This window comes from Scophthalmus maximus, chromosome 1 (genome assembly GCF_022379125.1).
Source record: "Scophthalmus maximus strain ysfricsl-2021 chromosome 1, ASM2237912v1, whole genome shotgun sequence".
Taxonomy (NCBI): domain Eukaryota; kingdom Metazoa; phylum Chordata; class Actinopteri; order Pleuronectiformes; family Scophthalmidae; genus Scophthalmus; species Scophthalmus maximus.
Genome location: NC_061515.1, coordinates 11,547,565 through 11,558,881, shown reverse-complemented (window position 1 = coordinate 11,558,881; position 11,317 = coordinate 11,547,565). Strand labels below are relative to the sequence as shown.

Genomic DNA, 11,317 nt, shown 5'->3' with positions numbered 1-11,317 from the left:
GCGTGTACCAAGGTCAATTAGTCTTGGCCAGCGGTTTATGCAAATTAAATGTGGGAGGAGCCATAGAGCACATTAAGTATATAGAAGAAAATGTATTCATTATACACTTATTTGATTCATTACACTATTCCACAGGAGATTTGTATAAAAAGACTGATGTAACTTGAGCATAGAATAATTGTAAGAATTTGTATTAGTATGGACAAATAATGTAAGACAACTCAGACCAAGGCCCAGGTCAGAATATAAAAAGTCAATCAGCAGCAAACTGTAAGACAGTTTTTGTATTGGGCCTATAATTACCAATAACAGTATTGGCCAGAGGGTGGACCTCTTACACTGCAACCCTATATGACCCTCATGGAAGCTGCTGCTTCACTTTTACCAGAGCTTTTATCAGCTGATTGTTTCATATGAAAGAAGAATTTTTTTTTAAACAACATATGTAGACAGAAAAAAAAGGTTAAATATATAGTGGTGTAGCCTAAGGGTTGTTAAAGAGTAAGATAAGCCATGTAACAGACTAATGTCATAATTTAAGACGAATAATTGAGCAAATGATATATCCATATCCCTTTATATGCAAGTAAAGATCCTTGCCATCCACCTTTCAGAATCGGTCAGACAGTGTTAAGTTTTAGTGAAAACTTCCATGGGATTGTAACTAGTGACTAAAGGGCCTAGTTTATCCTGTTTTCACCAAACAGCAACACTCGGCAAGTGGGCTGCCTCTCCTGTGCAAAACAGTCAGCCAGTAAGTGGAAAAGGACAGAAAATAATACGACTAAACACCATTGAAACATTCCCTCTGACCTTGCTCTCGCCTTTATCAAGTGTTATCACACTTGATTGTGCCAGGCAACCGTTCCTACAATGCAAATCAGGTCATTACATGATGCATTGTTGAAAGCACATGAAGGTTTAATGTCTGAAATACATAGGACGCTTCGTATTGTTTAGAAGAAAACATTTGCTTAGTATCTGTTTAACAGGAGTTAGAGTTTAATTTACTGTGTGGTGGAACACGTACAAATAATATACCGATCAGGTCAGCGCAACAGAGGGACATAACTTTTGCCTGTTTTTATTGACCTTTCAAACATACCATCCATCCAGGACGACCTGCGATCCAGATAAGGACCTGTCATATAAGGCTGTGTATTAAAAACTGAAAGTAAAAAGAAGAAAAAGCAGAGAAAAGAGAGTGGCAAATAAAATTGCCTCCTCTTTTCCACCATAAGGAAAAGCCGAACTGTTTACGGCAAATGGGAGACTCTCGGTTACAAGAGGCTATAAACAAGATGTCAACAGTATTGCTCACTATTACCTTTTCCATCAGGGGAGTGTTTAAATGTCTTCACTGCGGGCATAACCTTTTTTTCATCACGATTTATTACCAGAATAAGAGAAGCACTTGGGAGTGCTCAGACTATTGCCATTGCCTGGCAGAGCTATAGCTGCCTGACTCTGGGAGTTCATTTTCTTCACTTGATACAAATTTATTGACTGTTCATTCACAGGGCTGGTAAATTCTGTTTCTGATTGGCAATGGACTTCTGGGTGTAATTCTGAGAAAGATTCACTGTGGCCAATATATATGATGTGCAAGTGTGGTGTCAGTCCACTTTCTGAGAGTTACAAGTGCAAATTGCTTTGTGTCAGCACCACTGCCAAACTCCTGTTGCACATAATGAATTCAGTGAGGAGCTGTGTATCATTTTTATGACTCAACGTTCTACCTGCACAGACAAAAAATACACTACTACGACTTGATGAGATGTGAATAGCAATACAGCTGCACGTCTAGGTCAGGTCATGCAGAAATGTATTCAGGAAGCGAGATTTAGCACAGTGAATGATTAAATATGTGATACACACGGTCTATTTGCATCCTCCCCTGACATGCTTGCCATCTTGTATAAGTCATTATACATCTGCAAAAGGCTCTCCTAACCTTGGGCTTCTTTTTGCAGTCTCTAATTTGTAAGAGAGAACCAACAGTATAGCTGCACCAAATCCACTTTAAAGGCCACGAGGCCTTTAATTTGATAAAGCAGTTTGATTCCTGTTATTCTTTCAAAAATAAATATTGTGCATATCCTGTGTACAACATGCATATAGATTAAAAGAAGCAGGCCAGGGATTGAAAGTTGTAAAGTTTTAAATGAAAAGATAGGGAACCAAAAACTGGCCAAACTGCAGGTGATACACCTTTGAGCAAGGCAACGCTATACAAATTTGTTTAAATGTGATGTGAGGCTGAACTGAAAAAAAACACCAGGTTTGCTTTTGTTATATTCCTATTGATTCTATTCTTGGTGTGACACGTAAAATGTGCATATGCTTGAAATATTTCAAATGTTTTTATCTACTAACACTGAATGGTTAAAAACATTTTTCTCACAGCGATTTTCTCCCACACAGACGCATACATGTTCAACCAATCTTTCTATCAATGCAAAGGTTCTCAGACTGGAAAGGATCTGCCCGCGCGCGCACACACACACACACACACACGTGAGATATCCATTCCCATTACACACATTGACACACATCCAACACCAGTCAATGGCTTGCAGACACAGATCAATAAGTGTTGCTTCGGGCTGTGACTTACATGTTTGGTTTGAATACCACACAGATTCACTAGAGCGTAAAACTGGTTTACATAATCTGCTTTTCAATGGCATCCCTGTGAGCATGTATGCATATGTGTGTGTCAAGTTGAAAATCAACTTCATGGTGAAAATGTTTTTTCTTTTCTTTTCGTGGACAGTTTCAAGAACATAATAGGCAGCTGAGAACAGCTCCCCTTGTCTGACAGAGAGCTGTGTGTAGCACCCAGGTGTGTTTGGACTATAAGCTTGCAAAACCTTTTAATTTGATGTCACTGGTTCCAGCATGCTGTCTACCTGACACAGTAAGGGATGGGGTGTGCGGGTCCAGTACCTCACAGTTACACCTCAGTTTAACTTCACCCATAAAACATTCATATCTGTTTGCAATTGAGCTCGCACACAGTCTCTAGATATGCTTTATTCATATAGCTGGCAGCGGCAGTATGCCAGTGCTGAAATATGAATGAGATATTTGGAAAGACCTTCCTCTTAATCAGCAATTCCCCCCCCCCCGCAAGTGGGGTCCTGTAGTCACCATAAGACAGGACAAGGACAGACAAGATGCAGTACAGCTATGTCTCAAATACACTTCCACACACAAAACACCAGCATCCTCAGTTCATCAAGGTCTCCGCAGCAGCTCAGAGGGCACCATGTTGAATTTCAATGTGGTACATCTTAGTTGAGCGGAGATGTGTGGATGCTGACAGGGCCCTCTCTGGTGGGCCGGTGCAGATTGATGGATATGCTTGAGGCACTCTCCCCTTAAAGGTGTTCTTGCGATACACTGCAACTGAAAGACAAGAGAGTTACCATGTACCTCCCAAGGCATGAGTTTCTAGTGAAATCAAAGAGCAGATAACCGGAGGCCACTTCAGCCTGCAGTCATGCTGCCAGGAAAGCTTGTTTAGCTTTACCTTAACTTTATAGATCCCTGTAAGGGAACGTTTTTCCACTTCCAGTCTTGAACAGGTCAGGTGTAATTGAGTCCATTTGGTCGCTGTTATATATATATATATTCAAACAGGACTTCGATAGGCCAAACTGTGTCCTGCTGCACTACATCCCCACCTGTGGGATATTTCTCTGAGGTGGAGGAAATACTGAAATGTTTTTCCTCTTTTGACCCCTACAACTTTCAGATTTGGATAAAAAACATAATCTCTAAGCTTAAGAGGAGGAAATCAAATAAAGACTGGACCTATAATCTTGGGATAACAGGTTTCAAGCAGTCAGGTGGTGGGTCATTTTCACCATATTCTAAATGGAAAGCACATTAATTATTAAAATAATGTTATAACCTCTCCTGGATCGCAATGCAAGTCACCTGAAGAAGCTCTTCAAGCACTTCCACTGCCATTCGGAAGTGCAGAAATTCGTTGAGGACAATAAGGCCGAACTAAGGTGGAGGTAAAGAGACATACAGGAAGATCTATGTAATATTCTCCAAAATTGGGGTGTGTTTACACTGCGTGTTGGTTTCATTAACTTCTTACAGTCTTCTCCTTGTTGCTTTCATGTTGACTTCAGCCACAAGGAGAACCTAAATCTGATCATGCATCTCTTATTTGTGGAAACATAATTAAATCACTCTTGTGAGGGAAGGTTACGGAATGCAAAGGGCAAAAAACTTTATCATTCAAGTAAAACTTCAGATTCTTTGACAAGAAAAAATATACTGACATAATGCTTAAGTTTTGTGCATATGGTTGTGGTTAGCTCCAAGCTATTCATTTATGATAATCAGCAATATAGTTGTATGCCAAAACATTGCTGCAATTGTACATTGTAGAAGAAGAACAAAAATATAAAAATTTTGAGTCAAGAAGAATTTTAGTTCCTTGGCTTTTTATTTTAAGATGATAAGTTATATCAACGAAAGATCAACAAAAGGTAGTGGACTAAAATGCAATCAAGTCACTAAAGCTTCATCCTGAGTATGAACAAGTTGCCTACAATGTAAAATTTTAGAGGCGGTTTCGCAACTCAATCGTGTTAATCCCCAGAGGAGCTATAAAGGGAATCGTCTTCACTGGTCATCCATTATATGATACTTATTTTTTTCTCAATGAGAGTCTGAAGGTTTCTGAGTGCAGAGCCTCTCCTGAAACACATGGTGGCAGCAACAATCCACTGACAGGAGTGTATGTCTGTCTGAGCCTGCAAGTTAATGTGTTACCAATGTGATTGAATTGTTTTTTTTTCTTTCATTATTTGTTTATTATTTTAACTTTTTTCGTTGTTTTGTTGTTGTTGTTTTGATTCAATTTCACTATTCTGTGTTTGTGTTTCTCTGTCATACTGAAGACCAGTTCAGTTTGGGTGTCTTGACCGATTGGGGGCAAAAGCCATGACCCCACATGGGACTAGTCTTGGGGAGCTCAGTGATTCAGGTTAGGTTTAGTTTAAGTCTCCAGGAAATCAATATGTCTATTATATATGCCACGTCCCCAAAAGTGTGCTGTGACAATTACTGTGACATTACACATTAAACAGGAATAATTTGGTGGAATTGACAAATCACAGTCCAGATTAACTTTGAAACGACTTTCTGTTATTTTCTCTTGCTTGTGTTGTGAATATTTATGGAATATATCTGGTTTCATATTGTGAAAAAAAACTTACATATTATATATATTGTATGAATGCTAATACTAAACGCAATTTTCGTTAATTTAATCTTATTTTTGTAAAATACAAGAGTGATATATCAAAAAGTCGATACATAAATATTATTTTGACGATGCCTAAAATGTTTTCGTACAAGCAATGCACCGGAAGTAAAATGTTTCCACATCCGGGTGAAGGGATGTTTACAGTCCGGATGATGGACAGCTAAACGTCTCGGGGTTTTTTGTTTGTTTGTTTTTAGTGAGAAAGCTGCATTTTCATCGCATATAACAGCGACTTTGGGCGGCGGGTTTGCTTCTAATGGCATCTCAGATGCCCATAACCGTCAGGGCCCCGCCGGCGGCGGCCGCCAGCGCTCTCGCTCTCCGGGGGAAGAAACGTCCCGGTAGTCCGGCGGTCTCCGCTGCTCCGCAGGCAACCGGGAGCGGCGGCAAGAAGAAGAAAGCACCGCCGACTGCTGCACCGGCAGCGCCGACACAAGTGACGGTACACGCACACGGTCCACTGCAGCTCCTTTGACCGTCGCCATCACACAATTGTATGTTTAACGAGGCCGAAATACAAAGTGTCGTCAGAAACACGTCGGTGGGCGGTTACGGTGCGTTCACCTGCTCCTCGGAACGTCCCGTTTCCCCGAATAGTGCAGTTGTTGTTCAGGCTTCGTGTGTCCATGTGCTTTACAGTTGGACATGTGGGAAACAAAACATGGACGCTTCACACAAATTGTATTGTGTATTTACATGTTTGGTACGTTGAAACAACACACCTCCTTACTATATCCTATTTGAAGAGAATGGAGAAAGGATTAGATGCAACAGGCATATAAATAATACTAATAAAAATAATTTAGTCACTCTACGTTGACAGAAACGAACCACTGCAACATTGTCCCATATTCCAAATTAAAAGTAAATTAAAACTGAAATGAAACATGTAAATTTGCACCATAAATGAAAAGTTTCTGACCATCAACTTAACTCTCTTTCTTACGTCATGTTTTGAAGTGTACGAGTTAATTTTCCCAGTCGGAATATATTTTTTCCGAGCATTCCCACACCACGTGAATGCAACCAGCCCACAGTCCGTCACTGTGAAGGCCGATCACTGAAGAAAATACCACAATACATCGGTTTGTTAATTTGTAAATTTATCTATAAAGGGGTTGTCACTTTTCTCAATGACACCTGTATTAAATCACAAGCTCTCTCCCCTTTATTCCCTTTCAATTCAATGATGTAGGCGGTTTTTGCATGGGCTGTTACTAGGGAACAGTGACGGAATGAATATTATCTCAGACTAACAATATAGTATAATAGTATAATATAAAAGTTTTAGTTCGACTATAGTTTTTAGTAGTTTTGCAAAGACAGACTGAGACATGATTAGAGCTGTGCACATGTCTATTATGGAACAATATTCAAAGGCTAATAAATGAATATATCTCTCATTCACAACTATTATTGTAAAGTGCCATTTATGCAGTAAGATATACATTTAAAAAGTTACATTTGGATCTTTATGTTTCAGGTTAGACTGTATGGCCGAGCTTAGACTTTGTTTATATTCAAAACGTGTGTAAAGAAGAGTAGTCTAAAATCTGATTGTCTGAAGAGCTCCTGTCCTCCATGTTTCCTCAGATAACAGCTGTGGAGACGGTGGCAGAGGTGAAGGCAGTGGGATCAATAGACAGCGGTCCAGCTACTGTCACAGAGTCCACGGCAAAGCCTCCCCCATTCAAAGACCCCACATTTATGGTGAGTGTCTATGTCCGTGTTGGTTTAAGTTGGCCTGTTTCTGTTGCTTCTTTCACTGCATCTGACCTTTTTGTTCCTGTTTCTATCTCAACAGCACTCTGGGATCGGTGGTGCAGCAGCCGGCAAAAAGAATCGGACCTGGAAGAATCTCAAACAGATTCTGGCTTTGGAGCGGACTTTACCCTGGAAGCTCAACGATCCCAACTGTGAGTGATTGTATCTTCTCCTACCTGTCCCTGTCCTAATTAGGTCATATTTCGGTATGCAAAATTTTTCCACATTAAAGTTTAAAAAGCAGTGTTTGTTTACAGTCATCCCCGAATGTTGCGTAAAAACAATCTCCTGCTGCGTCCGTCATATGTGAAAGGCAAACAGTTTAAGACTGCAGTGAAAAGTCAGTGTCAGTTGGAGAAGAAATGCTCATAATGGCTTAGTCGTGTAGGTTTAATTAGTATTTCAATGCATCATTCTTTTGTATTTACAGACTACAACATCGATGCCCCTCCGTCCTTGAAGCCAGCCAAGAAATACTCAGACATCTCTGGACTCCCGGTGAATAATTAGTTTGCTCAAAAATGTGATTGAACAGGGAGCAGCGCTACTTTAGCCAAGTCTTATATAAAGCACGCACTAAATACTTGCTGTCTTTCTTCAGGCAAACTACACAGACCCTCAGACAAAACTACGCTTCACATCATCTGAGGAGTTCTCCTACATCCGCCTCCTCCCCACTGACGTCGTTACGGGCTACCTGGCTCTACGGAAGGAAACATGCATCGTACCCTGATGACAGAGTCCTCAAACCTGAAACAGGTTCAAACACAGACCTGAACTCACGTCGCTGTAGGAAGCCAGAGAGGCAACCCAGGAAAGACAAACCGCTGAAAATCATCTGCACTGCTGTTGTTAAGAACGTCATCTGTGTGTGACAAACTGAATGCAACAAATGTGATTCTTTGGAGGGGGCTGCTTTAATGCTTTGCTTGTGAGACGTTGCGAGCTGCTAGCTGAACGTTATAATGTCACATCTTTTTTCTTTGAAGGGACAGAAAGTTAATTCTTAGTTTTCAAGTTAATTGAAAACACAGCAAAAGGCAATTATTTTGCCTATTTGTTAAAATGTATTCACCAGTGTCCTGCATGGTATTTTCTAATTAAGTGTTCCTACTTCCTACAAACCCTCGAGCATGTTTGGGACGTTCAAAGTCACTGTGGAACAGACATTTGTTTCTCAGGTACTGAATATAAGCATATCTGACGAGGATGTTATATGCTCCCTTGTGGTCGAACATCTGTTTCCAGTGGTGTGAGGCTTTACTCAAACAATGTGAATACCGCCAGTGTGAATTTAATCTGATCGGTTTAGAGAAAAGTCTTTGGAAGGATTTTGTCTGTTTCAGTTTGACTCTCATTTACTTTTCTATGTAAAGGTACATATTAAACATTAATGGAATTTTCAATGTGTCCCTTTTACATTTGTGCTTTTTCAAATAAATATATATTTCATTCAGATTGAAACAGAGCTATGCTGAATGCTTTGCTGAACTTGGTTCTTTCAATTTCTATTGACAACCTGTAATCACACTTGTTGGACACTGATATAAAACACCTCTTGATAATGAGAGCCATAACCGAAAAGTCCACACCTGCTACGGTACTTATCTAGGACCTTCTGTTTCATGCAGCAGCCTACATGTATGTAAGCTATGCAAATGTGGCTGGGCCAAGACTGTCTTTTTTTTTTATGCGCCAAGTGAGCCTAATTTTACACGTGTCATATGTAAATGTAAAATTGGTTCCACATGGTTTTAATTTCACTGCAGCATTTGATGTATGATTTGCTCTCCAATTGGTAGAGTGAAGATGTCTCATTAATCACACATGGCAGGCATCCAGAATCCTTTCCATGGTATATTTAATGCTTTTTTCCCTCAAACTTAATGAATAAGGCCCAATGTGTTTCTCATGCGAATGATCCCCATTATGCAAATGCTCAGAATGAAGGCACCTGCACAGTCACTAAAGGAGTGGAAATAGACTTTTTGTCTTTAACATGTCATTATGATATTAAAACTCATTGCACTGTGTAATGGTGATAGGAAAACGATACCATCCGCGCTTATATTGGTCCCCTGTAAGCCTTGCTTTCACCATGTTATTCTCTTGGCCACTGGGACGCAGTTTTCATGGAAAAATGATGACTTGATTTATGGCACAAAGGAACTGCGTCACCCAATTTGCGTAACCAAAACAAGGAAGAGAAATGTGTTCTCAAGGTATTTATCCCCAGTGATGGAGATGAATGATAGAGGAATGGGTTAGCATTTGAGCATAACGTTGCTAATATTCTATATTTGCTATCAACATATTCAATGAACTATAAGCTTAAAAAAACAACATTTGTAGCAAAAGCCTGAAATGTATTATCCCTCATCCGACCTCTAGAAGTGACTGCTAGATATAGACTTATAGATTTATTCTTCCCATGTATTTTTCCTGTGACCCTCTGACCTTGATTTAAAACTGATACATGATGAGTGTCTGACAAGTAAAACATGCAGACATCAGCATCTCACTAAATGTCCAAGGTCAAAAGAACAAAATAAAATGTCCTAGAAGACGTCCAGACGCGAGACATGTAGCCCAGCGTCAGTTTACTATCATGTTAAGAAATGTGTGACCCAACCAGCAGGTATAAAACACTGCTCTGTCTTTTCTCTGTACTCAATCATGTGCCTGAATGCATTGTGAATCCATCTGCAGGTGCTGAATTAAACTAACAGAAGTCAGCAGTGTTGACTTGCTCTTTTTATTCAGCAAACTGCCGCCACAGACCTTCATTTTTTTCTTTTTGCAAAAGCAATTAAAAACCCATAAATGATTGACACTGTTGCACATGTTCAACAAATATCGGCAGTTCTGCTAATGACCGGATTTATTCATGCCTGAGTGTAACTTCTCCCAGCTCCGGACTTTGGTGAAGCTGATGAAGGCAGTATAGTATATCTATGAGAGTCAGACCAGCATTTCCATTCCTGCTGTGACATCAAAACCTCAACGTAGTGATTAATGAACAGCGCCAGGGTTTTCTGCTAAACAAGCACGCGAGCCGACAGAATAGAGTGTGTTTGTGTTGGACGTGCAAGCATGCATGTGTAGGCGCTTTCAAATCTCTACGGTGTGTGTCCGTCCAAGAAATTAAGGGTATCAGTTGATCTGTTTGTTCGGGGCTAATGCTGAGCAACATGCAGAAGGCCAGCCTGTTATTCCTCTCAGGGATAACCTGCGGCCCTGCAGGTGGCCCTGTCTTTGCAGCCACACTGTGTCACCACCTGGGCGCGCCAGAGCGCTGCTCAACCTGACATACAATGTGAGTCAGTAGTCTGATCACACAAGTGTGTCATTTCTGAACAAAGCCAAGGATTTCTCAACATGCGCCGATGCAGGAGAACTTGTATGTGTTCCATCACAGGTCTGGCTGCCTCCCTCACATTAGTGGTGTTTGATAACTACTACCAATTGAACTAAAAGGCTGGCATAGTAAGTAAATTTAACACATATCATTAATATGATTGACATCACAAATATTATGAATGCTGCTGTTACACTTAAGCTGACGAACACGCATTTCTAAATGTGACATTGGGCAAAGTGACAGCAGAATTCATAATACATGACACAAAAACATAAGCACACTGATTTAAACAGGCTGACGACAATCATGACTAATTTTAATACGGGCATGGAAATGGATGTAAGTAATTTGGGACTACAGCTCAACCATATAATAACCATCATTAAGAAAATTGATTGGGGTGTGCATAAAATGAATCATCTATCTTTGATGGAAGGTCTGGCACCTGCAGCACTGCACAGGATGTGTTTTCCGAGAGTGGAAAAAAACACACCAATCAGCGAGTGGCTCCTCTGTCGATTTTGTTTTCATGTTTATACTTTGCTGAACTTCTGCGGGCAAGTTTCTGCTGCACCAGGGACATACACCCTGTGAACTAATGTCATCTCGGTGCTCATTTAGGTGCTTTCTGCCCTCGGGTTTTTGTCACTGTCACATTTGAGTGATGATGGAGATGGCGTCAGTGCTGTATAATGCCCACAGACAGTAATTATATAGCTTCGCTCGCTTTCCCAGAGCATACAGGTTGTTTTTTTTTCCCAAGAATTCATTTTCACCTGTGTCATTGGCCAAATGTGACTTTTGCACAAGTGGTGGACAAGCAGGACATACTTGATGCACATTTGCCATCACGGTCAGGGAGAAGGTGTTCCTCGCACAACAAACCGGGGAAGAGCCAT

At 40.5% G+C, this 11,317-nt stretch overlaps 1 protein-coding gene across 1 annotated transcript; it reads left to right on the top strand.

The window, feature by feature from the left end:
• The first annotated feature begins 5,404 nt into the window (after positions 1-5,404).
• On the top strand, positions 5,405-8,515 carry ino80c (INO80 complex subunit C). Its single transcript, XM_035649791.2, has 5 exons — positions 5,405-5,735; positions 6,887-7,003; positions 7,098-7,209; positions 7,488-7,555; positions 7,659-8,515. Exons 1-5 carry the CDS (start codon positions 5,550-5,552, stop codon positions 7,788-7,790), a joined length of 615 nt encoding a protein of 204 aa, XP_035505684.1. The 5' UTR covers positions 5,405-5,549; the 3' UTR covers positions 7,791-8,515.
• The last annotated feature ends 2,802 nt before the right edge of the window (positions 8,516-11,317 follow it).